Raw genomic sequence first — 26,895 nt, forward strand, 5'->3', positions numbered from 1 at the left:
CTTTTTCAAAAATTACCTTTTTTCGGCGGCGGCGAAACGTCCGCGGCGAAACGTCCGCGGCGAAACAAATGGTACCCTATAAAGTCGACTATATGGTGGTTTCAAATGGTTTTAAATGATTTTGAAGCTTTACAGCTACTTTTTGGAAATTTCAATTTTCCAAAAAACACCATACGACCTCTCAAAAAGTCGCTGGAGGCTCCAAAACGACTTGAAATCCACCAGCAGACGACTTCGTAGCGTATTGAAATTAGTTTACAGAATGAATTTTGACTTTCCATCTCCATTTGATGAAATGTTTAGGAAATTTAAAGTTTCAAAAATCTACTGGAGGCTCCAGTAATTTTCATAAAATCGCTGGATGCTCCAAAATGACTTAGAATCTCCCAGCAGTTGACTTCCTAGCGTATTGAAATTAGTTTGCGGAGTAAATTTCCGCTATCCAACTCCATTTGATAAAATTTTGTAGAAATTTCGACTTTCAAAAATCTGCTGGAGGCTCCAGAACTGCTCAAAACGGGTTGAAACTGTTTCCAATCGATTTGGCATGTCGAAAATAGGGTGTATCCCAAATTTAAGCTTTCTTGGTCAATTTGGTAAAATTTTGATTTTTTCCTTCATTTTTGGCCTACTCGTAAATTTGATTTTCAAAAATTCACCAAAAATCGAAAAACGCACTTCAACACTTGAAATTTTGACAGGTGATAAATTTTGCTGGATCTTTCGATCTACCTTTGTACAGTTTGAAAAATTTTGTGCAAGTCCTATGTTGGAACGCAAAATTGGCGATTTCGGCTGACCTGTCAATGAAAATGGCCGCCATTTTGTAAGTAGGGCAACTTTTTTTTAGAGTAGATCCTTAAGCGGACTTCCCGACTAATAGTTAAAACTGTATACATTTTAGAAATTGGACGAAGTTGGATCGAAAAAGCATGCAAACACCAGTCAACATTTCAAGTCCTCAAGCGCATTTTTCGATTTTTGATTTGGCTTGAATCTGCAGCTTTTCTCCAGAACTTTGGAATCGCTCCCGAAGGCACTGTAATTGTCTTCGACAGCTGAAAATTTGGTTCTAAGCTGTTGGTGACATGAATTTTCAGTGAGAAAATTTTCAGTCAAATCTGAGGTTGTCAGTTGATGGGTTCCCTTATAAATTAATAAACTTGAGATTTTGAAATACTAATAGGTTGATTTCTATAGGTATGAATGCATGGATTTCTAAAATTTGTACTGTAGGTATATACTAGGTATAAATTGTTAATTTTAAATGTTCAATAAAAAATTCTGTACCAAATCTCACTCGTTTTTGAAAAACTGAGAATTTTTGCTAATTTTTAGCAAAAAAATAAACTTTTTAACAATTTTACCAGGAAAAGAGAGATTTTGTCGATTATTTACAAAAAACAAGACCTCGATAAGGACCTCGACAATTGCAGCAAAATGCAGAACTTGGACAGTTTTGATGGAAACGTAAGTATAGGAATTCGTGGAATGTTTTGCAACTTTGGCCATTTTTCCAAAACGCAAAACTTGTACCTACCAAATTTTTGGAAAAAAGAGAAACTTTGACTGTTTAAGAAAACATTAGAATTTTTTGGGAATAATTGGCGAGAAAAAATCCATGCTTATTGACCAGGTATAATTTTTGAAAAAAAAAGAAGAAAAAAGGGAGTCTTTCACAAAGTAAGACTTTGACGATTTAGGCAAGTAAAAGCAGGTCTTTTCAATTGTCAAAAAAATAATACTTTTTCGTAATTTTTGTCCAGAAGGCGATACTTGATTCCAACTTTTCAATTAGAAAATGAGACTTTTGGGTTACAGGAGAAGAAATTGTGACTTTTTAAAAGTTTTTTGGGGAAAGTAACAATTTATAAAAAAAAGTAGGTACCTACATATCTAAATTCAGTAACTTGAATACTTGAAAAGTAACCAAATACGAGCTTTGGACTTTCTCTCTTCATCGCCTCCAGAATCTGCTGCTTTTCACGCTTTCCATAATAATTCACAACTCGCAGCCATAATATTCATAGGGAACCCTATCACCAAATTTCAATAACACTTAAACATTGTTATCACATTGACCTGATCGAATACCTACTTAATTACTACCTATAACAACATCAACAATCAACATACTTCAAGCTTCTACTTCACCTACAGGAACGTAAAATACATGAATGAAATCCGCCCATAATAATAACACAGGACTGGACTTGACAAAAACCGAACAGCCACCGAGCAACTTGTACGAGCTGTATCTTTATTTCTAATCCGAACCACTCGTTGGGTAACATTTTACACACAGAATCCGTTTATTTAATTCTTGACATTGGTTCGCATCTAGGTACATACACGTGATTCATTTATAAATTTATATCTATGTTCTCGCGTTCGATTGTGATGAAAAGTGATTCATCCAATGTGTCTTTTCAAGTGCCCTAAAGTGCGCGTAAAATAACACAAATAGTCACATGGTGCAAGTGCAGCTTTAAAAACACATCAACATCACAAGATCACATCGTTAACCACTCCACTGAACGTGATAATCCACTGAAATATATTCGCAGTAAGTTGCTTCAAAAATATAAAATATAAAATTATTTAAATTTGGGGAAAGGGAACACCAAATGAGTGAATTTATCGCACAAAACCGAAAAAAAATGAGATAAAATTACAGAAAAAAAATTGTAAACAGATTAGATTTCATAACGTTATCGCTTCACGATAAATTTAAATCATGCTTCGTGGAAATAGCAATTCATTTGAGCTCGTCATATCACTCGAACATCTCCAACTAGAAATACAGTAGGTATTTCATCGCTTTAAACACGACTAATTACTCGGTACGGCATACCCCCTCTCTCTCCCCACCTTGCACTATATAGCTACGTACTTGTATTTACTGTAGGTAATCGAAATAAAAATAAACATACTATATAAAAACGGCCAGTACAGAATACAGATTACAAAACGTCGTGAATCCGGTTTTCTTTATCGTAACTTTACTCGAGCCTGGGGCAAAGACAACAGCCTAGACTAATCATACATATTACATATGGCACGTGAATTTGCAAACTTATTATCTAGGCAAAAAAAATTACCAAATAAAATTCTAATACGCCTAATTCACTCTCAATACTTCGTATCATGTTCTATAAACTTTCTTCTTTCGCTTTTCTCTAATAAAACCGTTAAAACAAATCAAGTTGCTTGTATAATAATTAAATTTTCGTATCATCTTCACTTTCAGATAGGTACTCAAAAACCCACACAATGATCGAGTCAGATCCGCTTTGTGGCACCGGCGTTTACACATTTCAACGCGATTTCGAAGAGATCTACGGTTATCTAAGCTTAACAATCTGTTTACTCGGGTCAGTGGGCAATTTGTTAAACGTCTGGGTGTTCACTCGAAAAAACATGCTCTCTTCCATGAACGTTTTACTCATCGGATTAACAGCAGCTGATTTGGTCGTATTGCTGGTCAATATACCTTACACACTGCACCAGTACCTCAGACCAGAGACGTTCCCTTATCGAGATCTGTACACGTACGGGTGGACGTTGTTCTCACTTTGTTGTATAAATCTGCAGAGAGTTTTCCATGGTATATCAACCTGGCATACGATTATGCTGGCTATCTGGAGGTATATCGCTGTGGCGTATCCGTTGAAGGAGCGGATCTGGTGCAGTATGAAGAACACTTATTGGGCTATAGCTGCGGGATATTTGGTTTATCCCTTTCTTCATATACCGCTTTATTTGACCTTTGCTGTAACACCCGTTGTTGAGCTGCTCGATGAAGATGGATTTGAAACGGATGACTGTAGTGCTGGGTGCAGGAATACGACTGTTTATAAGATCAGATTGAGTTATGTTGCGGAGAAAGGGTTCCTGAAAGGGGTTAATTTCTTGATGTATAGCATATTGTTCAGACTTACGCCGTCTGTTGTTTTGACTGCGTTCAGTCTTCGGTAAGTGACCTTTTATACAAATCTCAAAAAAATTATGGATGAAAATTGAACTCGAAAATATATTTCAGATCACATACTACACCCTTTTGATTCTACCAATTTCTCGGATGCTGATTGTGAATTGTGACTCAATTTCGTGACCACATCTCTTCATCTACTTTGCCCAAGCCTGCATTTTTGTGGTTTAAAAAAAAAATTAAAATTCCGAATGAAGAGAAAAAATGAAAAAATTTCCAAGTTTGATTAAAAAAAGGAAAAATGGGCCATTTTAAAAAATTAGGACATCTTTTAGTAAGTTTTGGAAAAATGTAAGTAGGATTTCTCGACAATCTTGACAAACAAAAATGTCCAGAATTTTGGAAAAATAGAAGGTCTTGGCATTCTTTCAAATGTTTCAATTTGAGAGGGGATGAGAAGAAATTAATCCACTTCAAAGCAATTTCAATGCTGCAATTTCTCAAAAATAGTTTTCGTTTTTCCAAAAGAACTGGAAAAATGAAAAAAAAACACACAAAATTCAGAAAGAAGAACAGGTAAAATTTTTAATTTTCCAAGAGAACTACCTACAGAATTCTTCGAAAAATCAAAATTCTGAAAAAAAAAGATAATTTTTTTCATTTTTCATGAAAACTAAAAAAAAAATTTTTAATTCAAAATTCTGAAAGAAGAAAAATTTTAAAGATTTACCGAAAAGATTGCGAAATAAGACATTTTTGAATTAAAGGGCAAAAGAGCACAAATCTGTACTGAAAATTTAGTATTTTAAAAAAAAAATTTCACTAAAAAAGCAAAAATTCTCAAATTGTGACGCGACCAGCGATACCATACCATATGTCGGCAAAATTTTTTTTCGTTTTATTGTGGTTTCTGGTAGTGTTTTTCTTCCTCTTTTCAATGGTGCAAACAGATTTTCAAAATATTAAAATCTGACAAATTTGCAAAATTTCAAAGTTGCGTATTTTTTGAAATTCAAAAACCAAAATTCTGAGAAAAACGTTTTTGAAAGTTTGGGTTATTTTTATAACATTTTTAAAAACCAGTGAACAGTATTTTTTTTTTTTTTTGATTTTCTTCATCTTTTAATGGTTTTACATCATAATATTTTTTTTTTTTGACATTTTTTATTTTGTAAAACCGGTTTTTCACCACTAAAACGACGTGTTTGAGATCGGTGGGTACACCCATTCCAAAGTATAGACTTCATAGTATATGAATCGACAAAAAAAAATTTTTTGATATTTTCTGACTTTTTCCATGAAAACGCGATTATCTCAAAAAAAAGTTTTCCGACTTATGGTATGGTATCGCTGGTCGCGTCACAATTTATAAAAAAGAGCAAGATTTAGCTCAACAATTCTTCAAATGTTTCAATTTAAGAAGTAAAAATTGTACAGAACAATACGTTTTCGTTTTCGAATGAAACTAAAAAAAAAATGGAAAAAAATCAAAATTCTGCAAGAGGAGGAGAAAAAGGATATTTCAAAGCAGAACTCTTCAAAATTTTAACAAAGAATCAAGGAATCTTGGCAATCTTAAGAAAACACAAAACTTTAAACCTGGCTTTTTTTCGCTTATTTCAATTTGAGAAATAAGAGAGACTTTTTCAAAACAAAATTTCACAAATCTCAATGTTTTCATTTGGGCAATGAAAAAAAGTTGAAAAAAAAAGAAAAATAATTGAAAAGTTCACAAAGCTGAAGATGGAAAAACATAAAATTTGGTTCGAAAATGACAACTTTTTCAAATGGGGCATTTTTGTGCAATTCTGGCCAAAAAGTAGGATTTTTAGCAGTTCCAAAAAGCAGGAATTCTGGACAATTTTAGCCAAAAAATGAGACATTTTCAGCAATTTTGGCCGAGCAGGAAAAATACCATTTTGTTGACTATTTTTAGCAGAAAGCAGAACTTTCAGCGGTTTTTTTTTAATGTTATAATTCAAAAGAGGGAGATAAAATGGGGGTTTCAGGTTGAAATTAATCCAAGATAGATAAAATTTTTCAAAAACTAAAAAAAAGAGCAAAAACCAAAAGTTTGAAAAAAAATGCTAAAGTGTAAAATATTGAAGTGTTGTTGTTCTTTTTTTTCAAAGGAAGCAGAAAGAACTATTTTAAAAAAATGGTAATTTCACAAGAAGCAAGACGATTTTGAAATGAAGTAAAAATAAAAATTTCTAAAACCAACAGCTTTTTCAAATTTTATGACTTTTTTCTTAATTTTGACGAAAAGTACTATCTCATTTTCAACTCCAGCAAAAAAGCAGGGATATTTTTTCAAATTTTTCAACTGAATAAGAGACAGAGGGAGAAGGAGTTTCCAAGTCCAATTTTTCCAATACATAGTGAATTTTTTTTCAAAAGAGAGAGAAATTAAGAAAAATTAAAACTTTTGAAAAAAGAAGAGAATCATTACAAAATTTCTAAGTTTATTTTAAAAAATTCAAAAAAAAACATTTTTCAAAAAACTGACAACTGAAAAAATCCCAAGCTCCGAGAGGAAAAGAGAATGAATGGAAAATTTCAAAATTTGATTGAAGACGAGAAAAAATCATCTTTGTATAATTTCGACCAAAAAAGTACGAATTTTTGGCCATTTTGATCAAGAATTCAAGAAAAAAAGAGATTTGATTTCGTTGACATTTTTGGCAAAAGACAGGACTTTTGGAAGGGTATTTTTTCAAATGATCTCCAATTTAGAGAAAAAGAGAAAGAGAAGAGGGGTTATTCATGTTGAGATTTTTCAAAGAAGGGTTTGATTTTTATCAAAAAAAAGTTCGAAAAATTCGAAAAAACTTTCAAAGAAAACGAGAAAAAATAAAAAATTTTCAAGATTGATCGACAAAATGAGATAACCTGGAAAATTTTTCCGAAAATTGGGAATTTTGGCAGGTCATTTTTTCAAATGTTCAAATATGGAGAATCTGAGAGGGGGGAGGAATTTGTCCGTGCTAAATTTTTTCTAGATCAACATTTTTTGTAAAATGAAGGAAAAAATAAAAAAAATGAGAATTTTCAAGATTTTCATAAGGCACGAGTTTCTGGCAATTTTGATGAAAAATAAAATATGAAATTTATTCTGAAAAAAAAGGTGAAATGTGATTTTAATTGGTGTACATTTTAGCGAACAAGATTCAGTAGGACTGTTCAGACGTACATTTTTCTATTAAAAACAGTCCAATTATGTTTTTCAACGCTTTGTTTGATCAAGTATAACAAAATTTTAAATTTTCACTAGCTTTCTACATAGAGATAATTTAGGTACTTATAACTTTACTCCGTATGCTTTCAGAAACTTGAAAAAAAATCCAAAATCAACCCACTATAATGTACCTACTTACCTATACAAAACATTGTGATCACATTGAATTTCATTTCAATTTACAGACTAATCTGGGCTCTCGTCGAATCAAGAAAACGACGCCAAAACCTAATTTCCGCTTCAACTCAAGAATACGCCAGAAACATGGAAAAAGAAAAGCAGATGAACAGAACGACCAGAATGCTATTGGCAGTACTGATTCTATTCCTGATAACGGAAGTTCCAGCCGGAATATTCGGTTTCTTCAGCATGATTTATGGTAAAAAATTTTACAAAGATTGCTATCTGCAATTGGTGGAGATTTTTGATATACTGACGTTGATTTATTCGTCCATTACTTTCGCCATCTACTATATCATGAGTGGACAGTTTCGAACTACTTTTAAATCTTTGGTGTGTTCACTCAAGTGTATGGAAATGGTGACTGGTAGAAATGCCGATTTAGATGAGGAGACGACGACGACGACGACAACTACGACAACAGAAATTATTAATTTACAAAGCAGTTAACTATGTTTTAAAACACAAAAAACACTTCACATTGCTCAGAATTCCGAATGACCAAAAGAATAAATAAATAAATAAATAAATAAATTCGGGCACAATCAAAATAATACGAGTAGGTATAACGAACAAACTCTGAAAAATACACTGGCAAAAAAACAACTATAATCTAAACCCTCCTATGTACATATAATATACTCAGTCATAACTCATAACGTCTCAAACTCATTAACAAGTACGATTTTCATTCAACTGCTGAACAACAGATTCAATTAAATTGCCATCTAATTATAATTCTTAAACCAATTACAATTATTCAAATTTTTACATGTTTATTTATTTGCTTTTTTTCGAATTTTCACTCAACCATTTTTACCAGTTGACGTCACTACAGAAGTACAGATGTTTCTATATCACATTTACATATATGTACATAATTTTGGTGAATCTACTTACTGTGTAGGTAAGTGAATTTACAAATTCCTCATCGTGGTAAATCAAAATCAAGAACTGAACAAACCTCAACAACATTTTTTTGAAAATTCATTTTCGACTCAAATCTTGATTTTAATAATTTGACAAAAAATCGTGAACTTTTGAGGTCATCCATCAAAAGCTCTTGTGAGAGTCGAAGGTCTTTTTTACTCTCGCTCCAATTATTTCATTCTCACTTAACTAAAAACAATACCTCAACGTAGATGAAAAAAAGTTTTGGGTTAAATGATCTCAATTTTTTCTCACAAGGGTTAAAGGGCTGTGAACGACGAATAAAACTAGGTACTACAAATTTGTATTTTTACATCCTGAATCTTCATTCGCCATAAAATAATCGAGATAAGTCATATGTAGAAAACTTTGAAACTTTATAAATTAAACTTGGTAAGAGAAATTCGACACCAAAATAAATTATCTCATTATCTTAGTGTAATTTTGATGCAATAAAGTCTATTCGAAATACATTTTTAAGAAGTGGACAAATTCTTCTGGCATGACAAGTTTGCTATGTTCGTAGATGGGGTTAGGAACGCATTTTTGCCAACAAAATGTGAACTTTGATCATAGATATGATGGAGGAACCCAGACATATTATTAATTTTTTCAATTATTCCTCTCCTGGATCATTTTGTGTATCATTAGCTCCTATTTGAATTGTAGGCGACCAGTTCGATTTCGCAAAAAAAAATCAAAGAAAAGTACATTCTGTTCGGTTTTTTGTCTCAATTAAAGCTTGTCAAATTTCTCAACTGTAACTTGAAAACTCAAAAAAAAAAAAAAAATGAACCATCTGCTAAATTTATTTTCAAAAATCCACTTAATACTTCGCAACTACATACCTCCGAAATACTCGTATGTTTGAAAAATTCGATACTCTGGAATTTTAATAGAGACTGATGCCTGAATATTTCAAGTATGCAACTTCATCATCATTGGCGATGAAATAGTCATAGTACTCCGTATCAGCAGTTTTTTTCTTATTTCTGAATAATCTTATTTCATGCACTTAATGAGTTTTGGAAAATCAAATCACCCTTCAATTTTATTTTCACTGTAAGTATTTATAACGTCGTATTTTCAAAAACTGGAGAAATCAAAAATTTGCATGGAGGCTCCAGGACACTTCAAAACCGCCACCAATCGACTCGGGAGCTCGAAAATCGGGTATAAACCAAATTTCCAGCTTTCTAAACATACATTTGCTAAAATTTTGATTTTTTAAAAAAATTTTGCTCAAATTTGAATTTTTAAAAATTTAAAAATTTATCAAAAATCTAAAAATGAATTTCAGCACCTAAATTTTGACTGGTGGTTTATTTTGGGGTCCTCTTTCGATTTCCATTTATCTAGTTCAAAAAATTTTGTGCTGGTTGGGATACTTCCCTTGTTAGTTGAATAAATTTAAAAAATATTCAAATTCATTTTTTAAAATCTACATAAATGTTTACAATTTATGAATTTATAATCTTTGACACCACCATTCTCTTTTAAAAATGAGCATAGAATAATAATTAGACACTTGTATTCAAATGAAAATGCGAGCATCTTGTTTTTACTTTCAAATTCAAAAAAAATCACAGAATTCATTTTGAAGTATAAGAAGCAATATTTTATTTACAAAATACTATGAAAGAATAATCAAAGAGCCCAAATATCGAGGATTTGAATGTACTAAATCATTTTTTAAGCTCATAAAATAAAATAATAAAAAATTATTATGCATGTACCTACTTACATAATTACTTATGAACCTTACTTAATAATATTTTCAAATATCTAATAATACACATAATTAAGTAAAACAGAGATTACTTTTGTTACTTATTGAATTACCCCAATATTATTGAAAAAGCTCAAATAAACTATGCTAGGTACCTACTTGAGTAATTTTAATATTTTCAATGCATTTTTTTTTTTTTTTTTTTTTAAAGTAAAAGAATTTCAAACGTGAAACCATCAGCTTCAAGTACTTATGTATTTATGATAAAAATAGTATGTTTTTTTTCCTGTTCTCCATTCTTAAGAACTTCCAGAATATCATCAACAAAAATGTGTTTATCAAACTCATCTTACTGAAACATAATTACAGCAAAGCAGCTTCACTTGCATTTTCATTTTCAAAGGATTTCGAACTGAAAACACTACTTCCCATCTCAGATCCATCAGTATCAGGATTTTTTAAATGGCTAGACCCATCGATTACCTGAAATTGTAAAAACTGATGCAATATAAATCGCAACCGAGCAAAAGATTCGTACAAATATTTCATCAAGCCTGGCATGTTTTTACTCAAACCCATACCTCGGTATTTGTCAATAATTCTGTCAGTAATTCTACAATGGTCGAGAAATTTGGACGAAGTTCAGGTTCATTTTCCCAACAATCCAGCATTAAATTATACCTGCAACGCGTGATTGCGCAAGTAAATTACGTTACACAACGAATAGTAGGAAATTTTGAAATTTTAAAAGAAATCCGTGTTATTGGACTTACACATTTGTAGATGTGTTTGGAGGCTTTTCCATTCTATAATTTTGGTTTAGAGCGTGAAGTAGTCCGGCAAGATTAATAATCGCAGGATATGGAATACCACCCATTGTTGCAATTTCCCATAATAACACACCGTATGACCACCTTACAAAAAATTGACATTGAAATATCGTTTTTTTTTAGCATCATCGAGGAAGGGGGAGAGGGAGTAGGCGGACAGTTTGGATATAGTTCATATTCAACAACGAAGAAAAAATGATTTTCGGAGGGAAAATAATCCAAAATCGTCGAAAATCACAATATAACAGCTAAAAGTATTTTTGTAAAGGCAAAAACATTCTGTACAAATTGTCCACCCACTCTCACAGCAACAATTCACAACTTACACATCTGACTGAAGTGTGTATTTGTGATGAAGCAAAGCTTCAGGTGCCATCCATTTAATCGGAAGTCTTCCGTTCGAAGTTTTTCTATAGTACTCTGAATTCTTTACATTTCTGGCAAGACCAAAATCTGCTATTTTCATCGTGTAGTTAGCTGTTACGAGGATATTGCGAGCCGCCAAATCTCGATGGATGCACTAAAAAATTAAAATTAAATTCAGGTATTACATATCGAAAGATTAGAGCTCATCGATGCATTATTGAGTGATTGGTTGCACCTTTAATGAGACCAAATACTCCATCCCCAGCGCAATTTGACGAGCATAAGACATGAGAGTAGTTTCTGGGAGTTCAATGGATTGTTGAAGATGCGTACGAAGAAACTTCTGAAGATTTCCGTTTTCAGCATATTCTGTGATTACCAGCAAGGGTCCTCTCTGACTGCAGCAACCTATGAGCTGGAGGATGTTTGGGTGGTTTCCAAGTAATTTCAATATTTCCATTTCAGATACTAAATCAACCATGTCTGTGTCTGTGTGCTCATCTAAATTCAATTTTTTTTCGTTTGTTAATATACCATTTAAAATTTAGGTATTTTAAAAAATATATAAGTACATATATAGGTATGTCATATATTTTAAAAAAAAAGAGCTGGAAAAACTGTAAAATAAAAGTTTCAGTTTTCATAAGTACCTATTTGAATTTTCAATTTTTTTTCGTTTTTTTCCCTTAGTTCATTTTTGTACAGGTTATAAATATTCAAGGGGGGGGGTGTCATACTGGATTTGAAGAGACCATTTTGATAAAAAGCTCCGTAGAATTTGATAGCTCTTTTTTTGTTTTTATTCTTACATTTTTATTACTTTTTTATAGGGCTTTAAACAAAAGGGTCATTCCACGTCAATTGGACCTAGAAGTGGTAGGTGGGTTCGGCGATTTTTTTGAAATTTTTTCTGTGGAAAGACCTTTTGAAGGGATGACCAATGGCGCAAATCGCAGCCCTCTAGCTCATTTTTAAAGGCTGCCAGGGGGTGTCAAAGTTTTCAGTGAACCTAAAATATCATCTATTTCAGCAGTGGATTTGCGGTGACCACTGCATTGGTCATCGCATACCATACCTCATCGTCATCGTCATCCTTCTCGCATCCTCGTATGCTCGCGTGGTCGCTGTTGACGCACTTGCACTCCTTCTCATCATCCTGGTTCTCATTGTAGAGGCCATATAGATGTTTGTCGTATACCTACGCAGCTATAGCAATGCTCGCGCCGCCGCATACGCTGCTGCTCGCTTCTTTTTCAAACCAGTCCCGTTATCCTGCCTTTTTCTCGTCACGCGCCTTGCCCCGCCACCTTCCGTTGCCATCCTCATGCTCCTCTCTCTGGTTGCTTGCTCTCACGCTCCTCTCTCTCGTTGCTTGCTCTAGGGGCATGCAAATGTTCACGACACATTTTAGTGTAGTAAGTTAGTCTGTATATTTTCGCCTACGTGTACACATATGTGAATAAAGGCTCTTAACGTTAGCCTCGGCTCTTTATTTCTCTCGCGCTTGCGACTACGTTTACGAATGCCCAACCTACGTTTGGGCCTATCTACGACTGCGGACAATATTACCCCCGCAGATTACTCCATAACCGTGATACCCACCAAAATGGAACTTTTTCCCATAGTTAGGGGGTGTGAAAGGCTTTTTGGTGATATCATAAAAATCAGAGTTGCCGCTTTTTTCATACAAAAAATTAGCTCGTAAAGTTTCAAAACGTACTTTTCATATCGTTCCGAATCTCAAAAATTCTGAAAAAAATAATTATAAGGACGGGTCATTCCATGTCAAGTCAACCAACGTTTTTTGAGTCATGTCTTTCGATTTCACTCAAATTTGTTTTACAATGTATACCCATCCAGTAAGTAAGAACCCCGCAATTCGTTTGGTCCCAGCCCCCTCAGAGGGCGGGTAGGCGGGCTTCTATTATTTTCACATTGTCTCGAGGTACTGAACTTCAGCAGACCATTCCTCCAAAACTATGATACTTTGATCAAAACTGATTTCACAGTTCAAAAGGGTATTGCATTTAAAACCTTTTAAACATTTTGAAATTTTCAAAAGTTAAAAGTTGAACTTTCAAATAGAAAAATCAAATTTCAAAATGGCGCTGTAAGTGGGAGCTACCTACCATTTAAAATTTTGAAAAAATGTTCATATATGTACCTTTTGATGTTTTTTCGAAATATTCAAGTTTCGAGATGAGATCTCTTAATGGACGGGTGCACCCCCACCCCCAATTTTGGGCCAAAGTTTCGAAAAGAAATCTGTGGCATGTGATACATTGAATTCTATGTTCTTGGTGATGCTGAACACAAATATGACATCAGATTTTTGATAGGACCCCATCCATGGCCCCCATCACCTCCCCAAAGGGGGTAAAAGTTCAAAAAATGTTTTGTACGTGCGACACATGGAATACTTAGTATGTTTTCGGTGACGCTGAACACGAATATAACGTCAGATTTTTGATTGGACCCGTCCACGGCCCCCAGCACCTCCCCAAAGGGGGTAACCCAAAAAAAATATTACATTCAAGTGACACACGAAATAGTATGTTGCGATATCGCTGAACACGAATATAGCCATAGTTTTATAATCCGACCTCACTCATGGCCCCCAGAACCTCCCCCAATAGGTAAAAGTCCAAAAAAAAATTTGGCGTATGTGGATGGTGCCCCATAAAAATATGACGTCATATTCGTGTTCAGCGTCACCGAAAACATATTATTGCAAGTGTCGCACGTACAAAACATTTTTTTGAACTTTTACCTCCTTTGGGGAGGTGCTGGGGGCCATGGATGGGGTCCTATCAAAAATCTGATGTCATATTTGTGTTCAGCGGCACCAAGAACATAGAATTCAATGTATCATATGCCCCAGATTTCTTTTCGAAAGTTTGGCCCAAAATTGGGGGTGGGGGTGCTCCCCCTCCATTAAGAGATCTCATTTCGAAACTTGAATATTTCGAAAAAACATCAAAAGGTCCACTTACAGCGCCATTTTGAAATTTGAACTTTCAATTTGAAAGTTCAACTTTCAACTTTTAAAAATTTCAAAATGTTTAAAAGGTTTTAAATGCAATACCCTTTTGAACTGTGAAATCAGTTTCGATCAAAGTATCATAGTTTTGGAGGGATGGTCTGCTGAAGTTGAGTACCTCGAAACAATGTGAAAATAATGGAAGCCCCACTACCCGCCCCCTGAGGGGGCTGGGACCAAACTAATTGCGGGGTTCTTACTTACTGGATGGGTATCCTATGTATTGTAAAAAATTTGAGCGAAATCGAAAGACATGATTTTCAAAATCGCCTTTTTTTGGTTGAGTTGACAAGGAATGACCCAGACAACTTTTCATGCTGAACAACATATTAAAAAATTAAGATGGTAACATGTCGCAAAATCGATTTAAAAAAATGTTGAGTTCGCGAAAAAATGCGATTTTTTAATTTAAAACATGAAAAAAGTTTTGATTGGTGAAGTTGACCCATTTGGCCTTTATTTTTACATACCTATGTGTTGAAAAAGTTTGAAAAACTCTTTCACTCGATGAAATGAACTCATCACAAAAAAAAATCAATTCCAAGCATCAAAAAAAGTTCAAATTTATTCGCCTTATTTTCACCTCTTTCTGACGTATTTCATGAAAAAGTTGATAAAAATCACACTCAAAGCAAAAAAAATTAAATTCGTTTATTTTTTGATTTTTGATTTTTTTGTGATGAAACCATTTCATCGAGTGAAAAGATTTTTTCAACTTTTTCAACAGATAAGTAAAAATGGGGGTCAAATTGGTCAACTGCACCATTCAAAACTTTTTTTCATGTTTTAAAATCAAAAAACGCATTTTTTCGCAAACTTAAAATTTTTTTAAATCGACTTTGCGACATATGGTACCATCCCAATTTTTTAATATGTTGTTCAGCATGAAAAGTTGTCCGTAATATATTTTTTTCAGAATTTTTGAGAGTCAAAACGATATAAAAATTACGTTTTGAAACTTTTTGAGCTAATTTTTAGTACAAAAAAAAGTGGCAACACTGATTTTTATGATATCATCGAAAAGCCTTTTAAAATTCCTAACTATGGGTAAAAGTTCCATTTTGGTAGGTGTCGCGGTTATCGAGTAATCCACTGCTGAAATGGATGATTTCTAAAGTTCACAGAAAATTTCGACACCCCCTAGCAGCCTTTAAAAATGAGCTAGAGGGCTGCGATTTGCGCCATTGGTCATCCCTTCGGAAGGTCTTTACACAGGAAAAATTTCAAAAAAATCGCCGAACCCACCTACCACTTCTTGGCCCAATTGACGTGGAATGACCAAATTTCTTTCCCCAACATAGAAACCCAGAGATAATATAAAGAATCTCAACGAGTCTATAAAACAACAGCGCAAACAGCGCACTTGAAGTTGAAAATGTTCAATGCAACATACACTCCAGAAAAAAGTTGCCAACGTTTAGATTAATAAACTCGCTCGAATGCAAATTGTACCCACATCAGTGTTTTAATCTGATTTTTTTTTTTTTTTTGCAAACCAACTAAAATCCTGTTCGCGGTGTTTGATATAAGAATACCTACTGTATTCTATACTTCAACATACGAGTACATTTACATAATACATATGTATTAATTTCCTATTAATCTAATTTTTTTAAAGCAAAGCAACAACCTTGCAAATGAGGCAGTTATTGATGTAGGCAACTAGATAAGTATGCGCAGATGACATCGTGTACACCTCCCTCCCTCCTGCCGAATTTCCATTCCGTAATTTTGCACATTGAGTAAAATTTGGAAAAAGTTCAAAATAAGGGCCGACGATGAGAAAAAAAATATCATTTCTCACTTCTCAAAACACAAATTTTCGAAAACTTAGAAATTCTTAAGAAAAAAAATCAAGTTTTAGAGCCAAAAGCAAAAAATGAATTTCTTACAAAAAAAAAAAACAAGTCTTTTACGTCTCTCCAAACACAAACCGTGGTGATTACCAAGTCATTTGAATACATAATATTATGTTTTCACATTCACTGAGAGAAATGGCGACGTTTGGAAATAAAGTTATCTGGTACGATATGTATGTAGGTACCTATTCACAATTTTAACTTTGCTGAGTTACTATCAAGAGTTACATTGTACAGTATAGACGTTTCGTTTTCCGCTTGTTCTGTATTACTTTATGTTAATTTTTGAATTTGTTGAATTTCCGAAGTGTAGGTGATTTGATACATAGACGTATGAATTTTCGTGATTTTATTGATTTGAACCTTAATTAATTACATTCGATATTCAGTTCGTGATCTTCGATAACAATGATGATCTAAATATCCAGCATAAGGATGTCGGCGGGATTTCGGTCATTTGGCAACCACAATCCAAGCTAATGATATAGGAAGCGAGCTATCTGGTAATAACATTTTCTTTGCTAAGAATAATTATGCCCTTTATGTAGGTCTAGGTATAATAATCTATTTTGATTTAATTTTAATTATCGATTCGTCGATCTTATTATTACTTAAACCCTATTACACTCTTCAAAGCACTTTGTTTCCTCATCATGGAAACCTAGACTAGAGACCCTCTAAAGGGTCGGTTCTGTTGCACACTTCAGATTTGGATACAACCTGGTAGGAGTAAAAAAATGTAAGGTAAAAGAGCTGCCTATTTTGAAAATCGAAGTGGAAAAATACGTTTTCAAAATCTACGAACCAAAGTCCAATTTTTGCCATGGGGGCCGGTAGTGCACTTTGAACAACAAAAGAAAAAAATGAAAAGCAAATGAAAAAATGAAGTAATTTTTTATAGAAATGAATGTAACCACAGTGAGTTGAGAAAAGAATCTAAAATTTTTCCCCTATTTCATTTCTCACAATAATTAATTATCTTTCGACGAAATATGACGAGAGGTCGATCGATATTAAGCAACTTTACCCTTAACGCATTTTAATATTAATTAGTCGAAAAGACTAACCTTTGAGCATTTTCACAGCTACGATTGTTGTTTCATTTTCTCGCACTGAAATATTCTTCGCTTCGGCTTTGGCAACTGTACCGAATTCGCCTTCACCCACAGTTCTACCAATACGTAAATTATGTCGAGGAATTTCCCAGCGTTCATCCAAAGGCATTTGGTATACTCCGTCGGAAATCATACCATTTCTGGCTTTACCAGATCTCAAACATTGAATAGCAACGATAGGCATATTCTGTTGGTGAAAAACACAGTAACTGTACATATATTTTGTTTCTTGAAATCATACTGTTAATATGCTAATCAGTGGTTCGTACCAAGACATCTGGCGAATCGTTATTAAAGCTGATTTGTTTTTGGACGACGATTTTCTTGACCACGTTCGTCATTTTTGCAAACTCATCGTCTCTTTTTCTTATTTTCCTGTATAATTGTCACGTATATCAAAATTGAAGTTGGGCATGATTCAGTTGAAATAGGTACTTACTTTTCGTATTTGCAGAAACAATAGGCACAGCATATTATTGTGAAGACTAACGCCGTTATCAAAATTGTGATTATTATGATGTAAATCAAGCCGTCTTTCCAAACCCAACACCAGGTGATTTTCATTATGAAATCATGTTGAAAAATCGGATTAGCTCTCAAGTGCAACACTACCTTAGAGTACTTTATCTAACCTGACGAATTATTACTATGAGTAAGCGTGGTAGATGAGTAAGTATGGTGGCGAGGTGCTGAATCAACTTTTAAAGCCAAAACAAAAACTTGAACTCCATAAAAATCGGCGCCTTTGAACTCAAAGCAATGAAAAGCTATCAGCCCCTAAACTGGGATCGTTAGAGTGAGGAAGTGGGCAGAGGCACCACAGGTTTCTAAAGGTGCCCAACTACCCAAATGTGCTACAAATTGTCGATAAAATCAATCTGTTTTTTTTTTTTTTTTTTTTTTTTTGAGAAATAGCATTACTTAATGTAAAATATGTAAATAAAAATTCAATTACAGCTTTGAGGTTCTTTTTCTTTTCAGTGTTTTTGATCAATAATTCTTAGGCCTCATTTTCAGTTTTTCTAAAATTCGCTCAAGTATTACTTACTATTACCTATTGTTTTTTTTTGTTTTTTTTTTTTTTTAAAGAAAAAAATAATATTTAAATTGTCAGTCACCATTTCTGTTGGTGGAAGGATTGTCAGAGATCGTAATTGATTCAACTGTAGTACCAACAGTACAGTCTGCAAAATTACCCACATATTATTCGGCTGAATTGATTAGCAAATCATGCTTCATCGATTTTTTTTCAGTGAGTTTATATATACTTAGCTACTTACCATCGAAGATTTTCAATTCAAAAGCACAACTCATTTCCAATGCTGAATTATGCCTTTCACACTGATATGTACCGGTATTCGCATCCGATACATTATTTATTTTATAGCAAGGCACTTCTTCTGGAATTACCTGTATTATTTCCTGTTAATCCAAAATGTTTTTTTAGTGAATTTTTACATAGGTGGGTTCCAAAGTTAATATGACATGTAATGTAAAGGTGTGTATCGAACATAAGTACTATACCATATAATATAACATATGCTTCGTATATGGACCGAGGTTCATTTCTCCAGGACGACCACTTTCAGGTGGGGGGGGGGAGGGTGAAAGTTGTGTCAATCGTTTGTGCTTCGTTTGGGTTCTTTTGTGCACGTACTATTTTTTTGTGCTCCTCCCTCCCCTCAATTTTTAAAAAAACATTTTGGTCGATCACTTTGCACTAGGGAGGTGATGTGATGTAAATCGTTTGTGCTTCGTTTGTGCTCTTTTGTCAAACATGTTTCATAATTTGGAGCTGTTTTGGTTATTAACGATCCAAAAGCCTGTGATTGGCGACAATATTTCAACTAAATATTACCATAGATACGATGTTTTGAAATGTAGATAATATAATGAAAATTTGTTCAAGTAGATGACCTCGAACAAGTAGGTAATGTACATAATATAAACATTCGTAAGATTCCGACGAATCACGGAGCAGCTGATCTTTGAAGTTGCTATAGGAGAGATTGTGGGTGTGTCACCATTTCATTAACGTCTTTCTATACCTACTTATACAGTTCGATCCGTGTAAGTAATTTATACACATTATAGACAGGCGCGTTCGGCATTCTCATAATCGAAAGATTATCGCACACTTTTTCATTCATGACCAATTGACCATACTACCACACAGGCATTAGCGTGCAGTATAATCTTGCGGCGATCCGCAAAGTTTTTTTGAAAGGTAAAAGTCGGAAGTCCGCAATATAGAGTCCGACTCGACTTACAAAATGGCCTAGGCCTACATTCAACACAATTGCAAAGTGTAGGAGGGTAATTCTCAAAAAGTGGTAAATTTTGTGTCCACAGCAAATTTCTCAATGGTTTTAGCATGATTTTTTTAGCCAAATTTTTGTAAAAAATGCTGGCTATTGCGGTAGGCCCGACTTTGGATAAAAAGGTGAGGGGTCGAAAATTTTGATAGTTCTTGACGTTTTGAGCTCAAACTAGACGATTCCCCGTGTGTCAGATTTTATATATATATATAGGTAGATAGGTAGATATAGGTTTATAAGTTTCAGCCAACATTTTATGACCTGGAACCTGTTCTAATTGATCAAATACATATACAGTCAAATTTGGGAAATGGGGTTTTCTCAAAAAGTATATTTGACTCTTGGAGTGGGGAGGGTCAAAGTTGAAAATTACAAAAAGGTCATTTCTCTGGAGGGGCATAATATGGCCCCAAATGAACAAAAAGAGTCCAAAATCACACCATTGGTCAGTACCTCCATTGTGATCAATATATCCGAATTTCAGCTTCCTAGGTCATCCCCACCCTATTTAAAATGGGAAAAATCACTTTTTCACCACTATTTTTGGCCCCCTCATCCCTAAAATTGACCTGGAGGGTCCAAATTCTCAGCGTACGATGAGAAAATGCCTCTTGAGTGATTTTTGAAGGTTTCAACTTTCCAACCCTATTTGACCTCTCTGCAGGGTCAAAAAGTGGATTTTTGGGCTATTTTACATGTTTTTTGACATTTAGGAGAGCCTACACTGCCTACAGCCCCTCCAAATTGACCTAGATAGTCCAAATTTTCACAGTACAGTGGGAGGATGTACCCGAAGTGCCATTTGCATGTTTCAACCTTCCAACCCCATTTGACCCTTCTCCAGGGTCAAAAAAGTGAATTTTTGGGCTATTTTACAAGTTTTTCGGCTTTTGATCGATGTTTAAGAAAGCCTACAGCCCCTCCAAATTGACCTAGAGGGTCCAAATTTTCACTGTACAATTACAATTGGAGGATATTCCCGAAGTGCCTTTTGCATGTTTCACCCTTCCAACCCTATTTGACCCCTCTCCAGGGTCAAAAAGTGGATTTTCGGTCTTTTTTATGTTTTTTGACGTTTAGGAAAGCCTACAGCCCCTCCCAATTGACCTACAGGATTCAAATTTTCACAGTACAATGGGAGGATGTACCCGAAGTGCCTTTTGCCAGTTTCAACCTTCCAACCCCATTTGATCCGTTTCAGGGTCAAGACAGGTTTGTTACCATATTTTTCAAAGGAGGAAGAAGAGATTTGGGCGAAGCCCAAGAAGGGTGCAGGGGGGACGGGACGGAGTCCCTCCCGCGAATACAAGAAGGAAACAGTGGGCAGAGAGAGTTGGGCGAAGCCCAAGGGGATGCAGGGGGGCCGAGTCCCCCCACTAACATAAGAAGGAAACGGTGGAAGGAAGCCCAACTCTCTCCTTCCACTCACAACTGAATCATGTATTCGAAAAACGAATCTGCAAGTGCGATACATCAAGGAGTATGTTTTCGAGCTCGCTGAATACAAATATGAACTTATTTTCTGAACTCACCCCCTCAAAGCCCCTCCGTGTCCCAAAAAGGGGTCAGAATTTTGAAAAATTGTGAAAATTCGAGTGATACATCGAATGGTACGTTTTCGAAGTCGCTGAGTACAAATATGAGCTTATTTTTGGGGTCCAACCCCTCAAAGCCCCCTTGTGCTCCAAAAAGAGGGTCAACATTTTGAAAAATCGCGAAAAGTCGAGTGATATGTTTTCAAAGTCGCTGAGTACGAATATAGCCTTATTTTTTGGGCCCTACTCCGCAAAGTTCCTGACTGCCCCAAAAAAAGGCCCAAATTTTGAAAAATAGTAAAAAGTCGAGTGGCATATTGAATGGTATGTTTTCGAAGTCGCTGAGTACGAATATGAACTTATTTTTGGGGTCCCAACCCCACAAAGCTCCTGACTGCCCCAAAAACGGGTCATAATTTTTGAAAAATTGTGAAAAGTCGTGTGATACATCGAAATTTTTTTTTCAAATTTGCTGAATACGAAAATGAACTTATTTTCTGGGACCAGCCCCTCAAAGCTCCTCTGAGCCCCAAAAAAGGTCAAAATTTTGAAAAATTCTGAAAAATCGAGTGGCATATTGAATGGTATGTTTTCGAAGATTAATTATTATTAGGTAGTAGGACGTAGACATGCGCTTGAATAAATGAAAATTGTTATAGGTAATTCATTTTTTATGCAACAATTTTTAAATGAATGTAATTATTAGGTAAATATTATTCAAATTCAAACTTTTTTTCTTAATTAAAATTATTTTATGACGTTCATGATTTTATTACGTATTTATTTTCAACCTTACGTACAACCATTGAAGCGGTTGAGGCTGAGCTTCTCTGTTCATTATATAAGTCCAGCCGAACATTGCTGAAGACTTCCAGAAAATGTTTCAAATCACCACAAGATTAAACTGCACACAGCATACAGATGCCTATCCTTCGTCTATATAATTCTTTTACATAGGTATAGGTATAGGTATTTAAATGCCTAGATATCTTACCAGAAGCTCAGGTTTCGGTTCATTCTTTTTTAATATGAACCATCGCACACTCCAGGCAGAATTAAGCTCAGCATCGCAGCATAATATCACAGATCCACCTCTAACTTCTTCTATCACAACTGTATTATGTCCTATAAATTACATACCTTTGCATTAAAATCACGACGAAGAAGTAAACTTTTAAAGAAATCAAGATTCTATAATCTGGCTTAGGCTGCATTACCAGTATGATGAACAGAGTGGAAAATATCATCATTACAGCCATTCGTATTGCATGTGTGAAACGTAATAGTTGTCGGTATTTTCAATTCGCGCGGTGGTATAAACAAAATGCTTTCATCATTTTGTTGAAGAAGGTATTCTTCAAATGAATCTCCATGATTTGTTTTGTAGGTCGAATAATTTGGTTTGGGATATCCTGTTTGAAAACAAAATTCACGTAGTTCAAATTTGTTACAAAATGTACAAAATTTCCTCCATATCTACGAGTGAAGGTATATGTAAGTATGTAAAGGTGTATCTACCTCTAATAAAACTTCTTAAAGCAATCCACATATTTGTTTCTCGAAGAATAAATAAAACGGTTTTGTCAATTAATACGTATGGTGACGCTTCGCCATTCTCAATGTGTTGCAAATGCTGTTTTATGTCATGATTGTTTTCAATACCTAAAACTCAGAGGCTTGAGATTGAGTTGTCCAGTAAAAATGAGACAATTTGCAATAGGTATTTCTTAATTTTAAAAAAAAAATGGTGATCAAAGTATTACCTTCATCGGATTGCTCTCCACTGCATTGACATTCACAGCACACTTAATTTTAGACTCAAAATTTTTCAAAATCGCTCAAAAAAATCCTGATTGAAATTTTGGCCTACTTTGATAGGTCGTAGGTATAACACCTTTTCCAGGAATCCCCTAAATCACGACTCAATTTTGAGATGAGAATTTCTCAAAAATGCACGAAAAACAAAAATAATGTATTTCTTTTACCGTTTTTATTGTTGCTCAACTTGAGAATTGCCCCAAGTATGGCCTTCTTTACTATCAAAATTACAATTTTTCTTCTTAATAATTTTTTAAAAATCATTTTCAAGAAGTACATTTGACGAATGTTTTTTACTTGTGATGTTGAATTATTTTTGAAAAAAAATTACAATTTGTAGAGGGTTTGAGCTTTTTCAAAACTTTCATTTTCCTAAATGATTTTTTTTGGTGATTTGGCCAATTAGACAGGATAGATACCCTATTAATCACTTAGAAGCAATTTATTTCCCCATGTATACCTAATAAATGCCCTAAAAGTGTGTTGAAAATATTGAAATAGGCCTACCATTGCAACTGACGTTTAACCTGATGCAGCAAATCACTTGCTTCCTTCTCGGTTTTGATCGATCTAAGCAAGAATATAATCCACTATCATATAAGGATAGATACTGCAGGCTCCATGTTTCGTTTGTTTTCTAAATGTGTAAATTAATGAAAATAATGAAATTAGTGCTTTACTTCTGGCGAAGGTAAGTACTATAGGTAGGTACATATGTATAAGCAAAAAACGCTTACTGATACTTCATAATCGGACAAGTAAGATGAATTATCCAACACTGTCATCATTTTTTCGGGTGATAAACGATACCAATGCAACCTATTTCTGTTTTTTGCGATGCCACAAGTTAAAAATGCGGATTCTTTGCAAGTTCTCGTAAGTTCTTTGCAGTTGGCTAGAAAATTATTGTAGTAGGTACACCTTTAGATAAAATTGAAGTCTTTGTTTCCAAAAACGTTGTTTTTACCTGATGAATTTAAAGCAATCGTCTGATGAGAGAAAGTTGCCATGATGACTGCTAATCCGAAAGCAATGGTCACTGTAAAAAGATATCCACAAAAGGATGAAATGAAAAATTGAAATATAATTGCATGTTAACAGACATGTCAACTTGGAGAAGTCAAACTTCACCTAAAATGTCTCCAAAATTCTGTTCTTTTTCAATTTTTCAATTTTTTTTTTTAAATCAAAAAAAAATAGGTACCCACCCAAATTATTAACAATTTTTAGTTTTTTTCTTAAAAAAAAAAAAAAAAAAAAAATGACGATTTGATGAGTTATAATACAATTTTGATATTTATATGTAGTAGTATCCTTGTATCCAAATCTAGTCCAAGCCAAAAAGACCAAAATATGGTTTCAACTCCGGATAGCCAGAGGTATGAGTTGGAGTGATAAGAAATAAATTTCAGACAGGTACCTGTCTACCATGGTAGGTACACCTGTCCACTTGGAAAAATGCATCCCAACTATTATCTAATAGTAAAAAGAAAATCAGTTTTGAAAGAAACTGAAAAATAATAATTATTAGAACACGATAAAAAAAATTAAGTATATACCTCCTATCTAGCTCACGAAATTAACCTATTTGGCTCACACCAAGCCCTCGAACAGGGGATACCACATAGAATTAATATGCCATTATGATCGAATATCTACGAAATGACGTTTAAAAAAATTTAACATCTCCGGAAAAATAAAATTTGTTAGAAAATCCACACTCACATTACGGAGAAATAATAAAAATCTACGCGAATAAAAAAAAATACACTTTCACTAGTCAGCAAGCATGGAACAGATTAACATAGGTATATCTTTCTAGAAAATCCAAACCCCCTATCTATCAACTGGTTATCTAAACTAGATGACTCGTCGACAGGTTAAATTTTCCATCTCTACATCTCTGGATACCTTATATGTACTATATCACGTGATGTGGGCTGATTTTTCTTTTAACCATTAAAGATGTTATTTACTTTACCTAGCTAACTTCTCTTCTTTTTCCCCTACGTTCTCGAAATAGTAATACTCTACCTATTATTAGAAATGTTTGTGATACTCACCGTTAGAATATATAAATACTGATGATCTCATTTTTGGTCTATGCAAAATTGAGAAGAAGTCACATGAGTATAAAAATACTCGTATATGTGCGGTTAACTTAATTAATTTAACAAACTTCCAAATCGACTTTTCACATCGCGAATGTGATTTATGTATTCGTATACCTGGTACCTATCCATTTGCACCTCATTTTAATCGCGAGTTTTATTATCTACGTAAATACATTGTATCAACGCCCTATCAAGTGATAAATATGATGAAAACAGATCCGATGGAAATTTGTGTAGTACCTTATTTGGTCATCCTTTGCAGAAATGCATCGAATAAATTGGCATTTCCGCAAGAATTTTCTGTCGTTCTCGTTATCTCTACGTGTAATTTCCACCACCTACGAATAAAGTACCCGGTGAAAGTTGATCTGTAAAACAAAATGATTTTGACATTGACGTAAAACACTACGTCTTCACCTCCTCTCATAAATTTGGATAACCTCGAATTCTTAAGTGAAAGTCATCCTTATTCATATGCCTTCAATTATTCGACGCCAAAAATCCTATGTGCGTTTTGGCGCTCACAGTAGGTAAAAAAAAAGTCGTAGCAGTCTGCCGCTACGTAAGAGACAAATTTTTGTGCCAGAAACTTTAAGGGCTCTTGAACTACTGGCACCCTCGCTTCGCTCATGTAATTCGCCTGTATTTGGGGGGGGGGGAACTTCGTCCCCCTTGCACCCCCTTGGGCTCCGCCCAACTACCTCCTGCAAGTATTTTTTTCATGTCCTGCACTTCTCTTCTTGAACTACTCGAACCCTCCCTTGGCTCATGTGCTTCTTCTGTGTTGGGGGGGGGGAGACTTTGCCCCCTACACCCTCTTGAGCTTTGCCCAATTCGCACCTTCCAATATTATATTCGCGGAGGGACTCCGTCCCCCTGCACTCCCTTGGGCTTCGCCCAACTCGCTCCTTCCGATATTTTCTTATCGTATTCGCGGGGGCGGGAAGATTCCGTCCCCCTGCACCCATATCCTTTCAAAAACATATGCTAACAAATGTAAAGGGTCAAATAGGGTTGGAAGGTTGAAACCTGCAAAAGGCACTTCGGGTACATCCACCCATTATACTGTGAAAATTTGGACCCTCCTGGTCAATTTGGAGGGGCTGTAGGCTTCCCTAAACGTCGAGAACATGAAATAGACCAAAAATCCACTTTTATGATTAGGTAAACTACCAGTTATGGACCGGGGTACATTTTTGTCAAATTTGTGCAAGGGTTTTTAATTAATTCAAGTACATCGATCCAAAGAGTATATTTGACGAACATTTAGTTTCTATGTGTGAAGCTAAGTATTAAGAACTACTTTTTTGAATGTTCAAACTTTTTTGCGGATTTTAGGATTATGTTAGGCAATTTTTGGTAGAATAACAATGTTCAAACATGAAATTGCTGTAGTGTTTTCAAAATTGATGATTATAAGCCAAGAGGCACTTAGGCTACATCCTCCCATTATACTGTGAACATTTGGACCCTCTAGGTCAATTTGGAGGGCCTGTACGCTTTCCTAAACGTCAAAAAACACATAAATATGGTTGGAAGGTTGAAACCTGAAAAAGGCACTTAGACTACATCCTCCCAATGTACTGTTAAAATTTGGACCCTCCCGGTCAAGGTAGAGGGGCTGTAGGCTTTCCTAAAAGTTGGTAAAAAGTTGAAAAACATGTAAAATAGCCCAAAAATCCACTTTTTCGATCCTGTAGGGGGGTCAAATGGGGTTGGTGGATTGAAACATGAAAAAGGCACTTCGAGTACATCCTCCTATTGTACTATGAAAATTTGGACCCTCCTTGTCAATTTGGAGGGGCTATAGGCTTTCCTAAAAGTCAAAAAACACACAAAATAGACCAAAAATCCACTTCTTCGACCTTAGGGAGAAGTCAAGTAGGGTTGGA

General features: G+C 34.6%; 2 protein-coding genes across 3 annotated transcripts; one reads left to right on the forward strand and one right to left on the reverse strand.

Moving 5' to 3' along the window:
- Positions 1-2,254: 2,254 nt before the first annotated feature.
- Positions 2,255-8,128, forward strand: LOC135837792 (G-protein coupled receptor dmsr-1-like). Of its 2 annotated transcripts, none has more exons than XM_065353179.1 (3): positions 2,255-2,566; positions 3,255-3,974; positions 7,355-8,128. In XM_065353179.1, the coding sequence occupies exons 2-3, from the start codon at positions 3,274-3,276 to the stop codon at positions 7,797-7,799; spliced, it is 1,146 nt and encodes a 381-aa protein (XP_065209251.1). In that variant the 5' UTR covers positions 2,255-2,566; positions 3,255-3,273; the 3' UTR covers positions 7,800-8,128. The 2 variants fall into 2 exon arrangements, with proteins under 2 accessions (XP_065209251.1, XP_065209250.1); XM_065353178.1 differs by having other exon boundaries at positions 2,256-2,566; positions 3,251-3,974.
- Positions 8,129-10,371: 2,243 nt separating this feature from the next.
- On the reverse strand, positions 10,372-18,305 carry LOC135834189 (fibroblast growth factor receptor 2-like). Its single transcript, XM_065348028.1, has 8 exons — positions 17,658-18,305; positions 17,488-17,593; positions 17,171-17,405; positions 11,440-11,705; positions 11,165-11,358; positions 10,782-10,922; positions 10,590-10,689; positions 10,372-10,491 (listed from the first exon to the last, which is right to left on the reverse strand). Exons 1-8 carry the CDS (start codon positions 17,780-17,782, stop codon positions 10,372-10,374), a joined length of 1,287 nt encoding a protein of 428 aa, XP_065204100.1. The 5' UTR covers positions 17,783-18,305.
- Positions 18,306-26,895: the final 8,590 nt, after the last annotated feature.

The sequence above is a fragment of the Planococcus citri genome, chromosome 2 (assembly GCF_950023065.1).
Source record: "Planococcus citri chromosome 2, ihPlaCitr1.1, whole genome shotgun sequence".
Lineage (NCBI taxonomy): Eukaryota > Metazoa > Arthropoda > Insecta > Hemiptera > Pseudococcidae > Planococcus > Planococcus citri.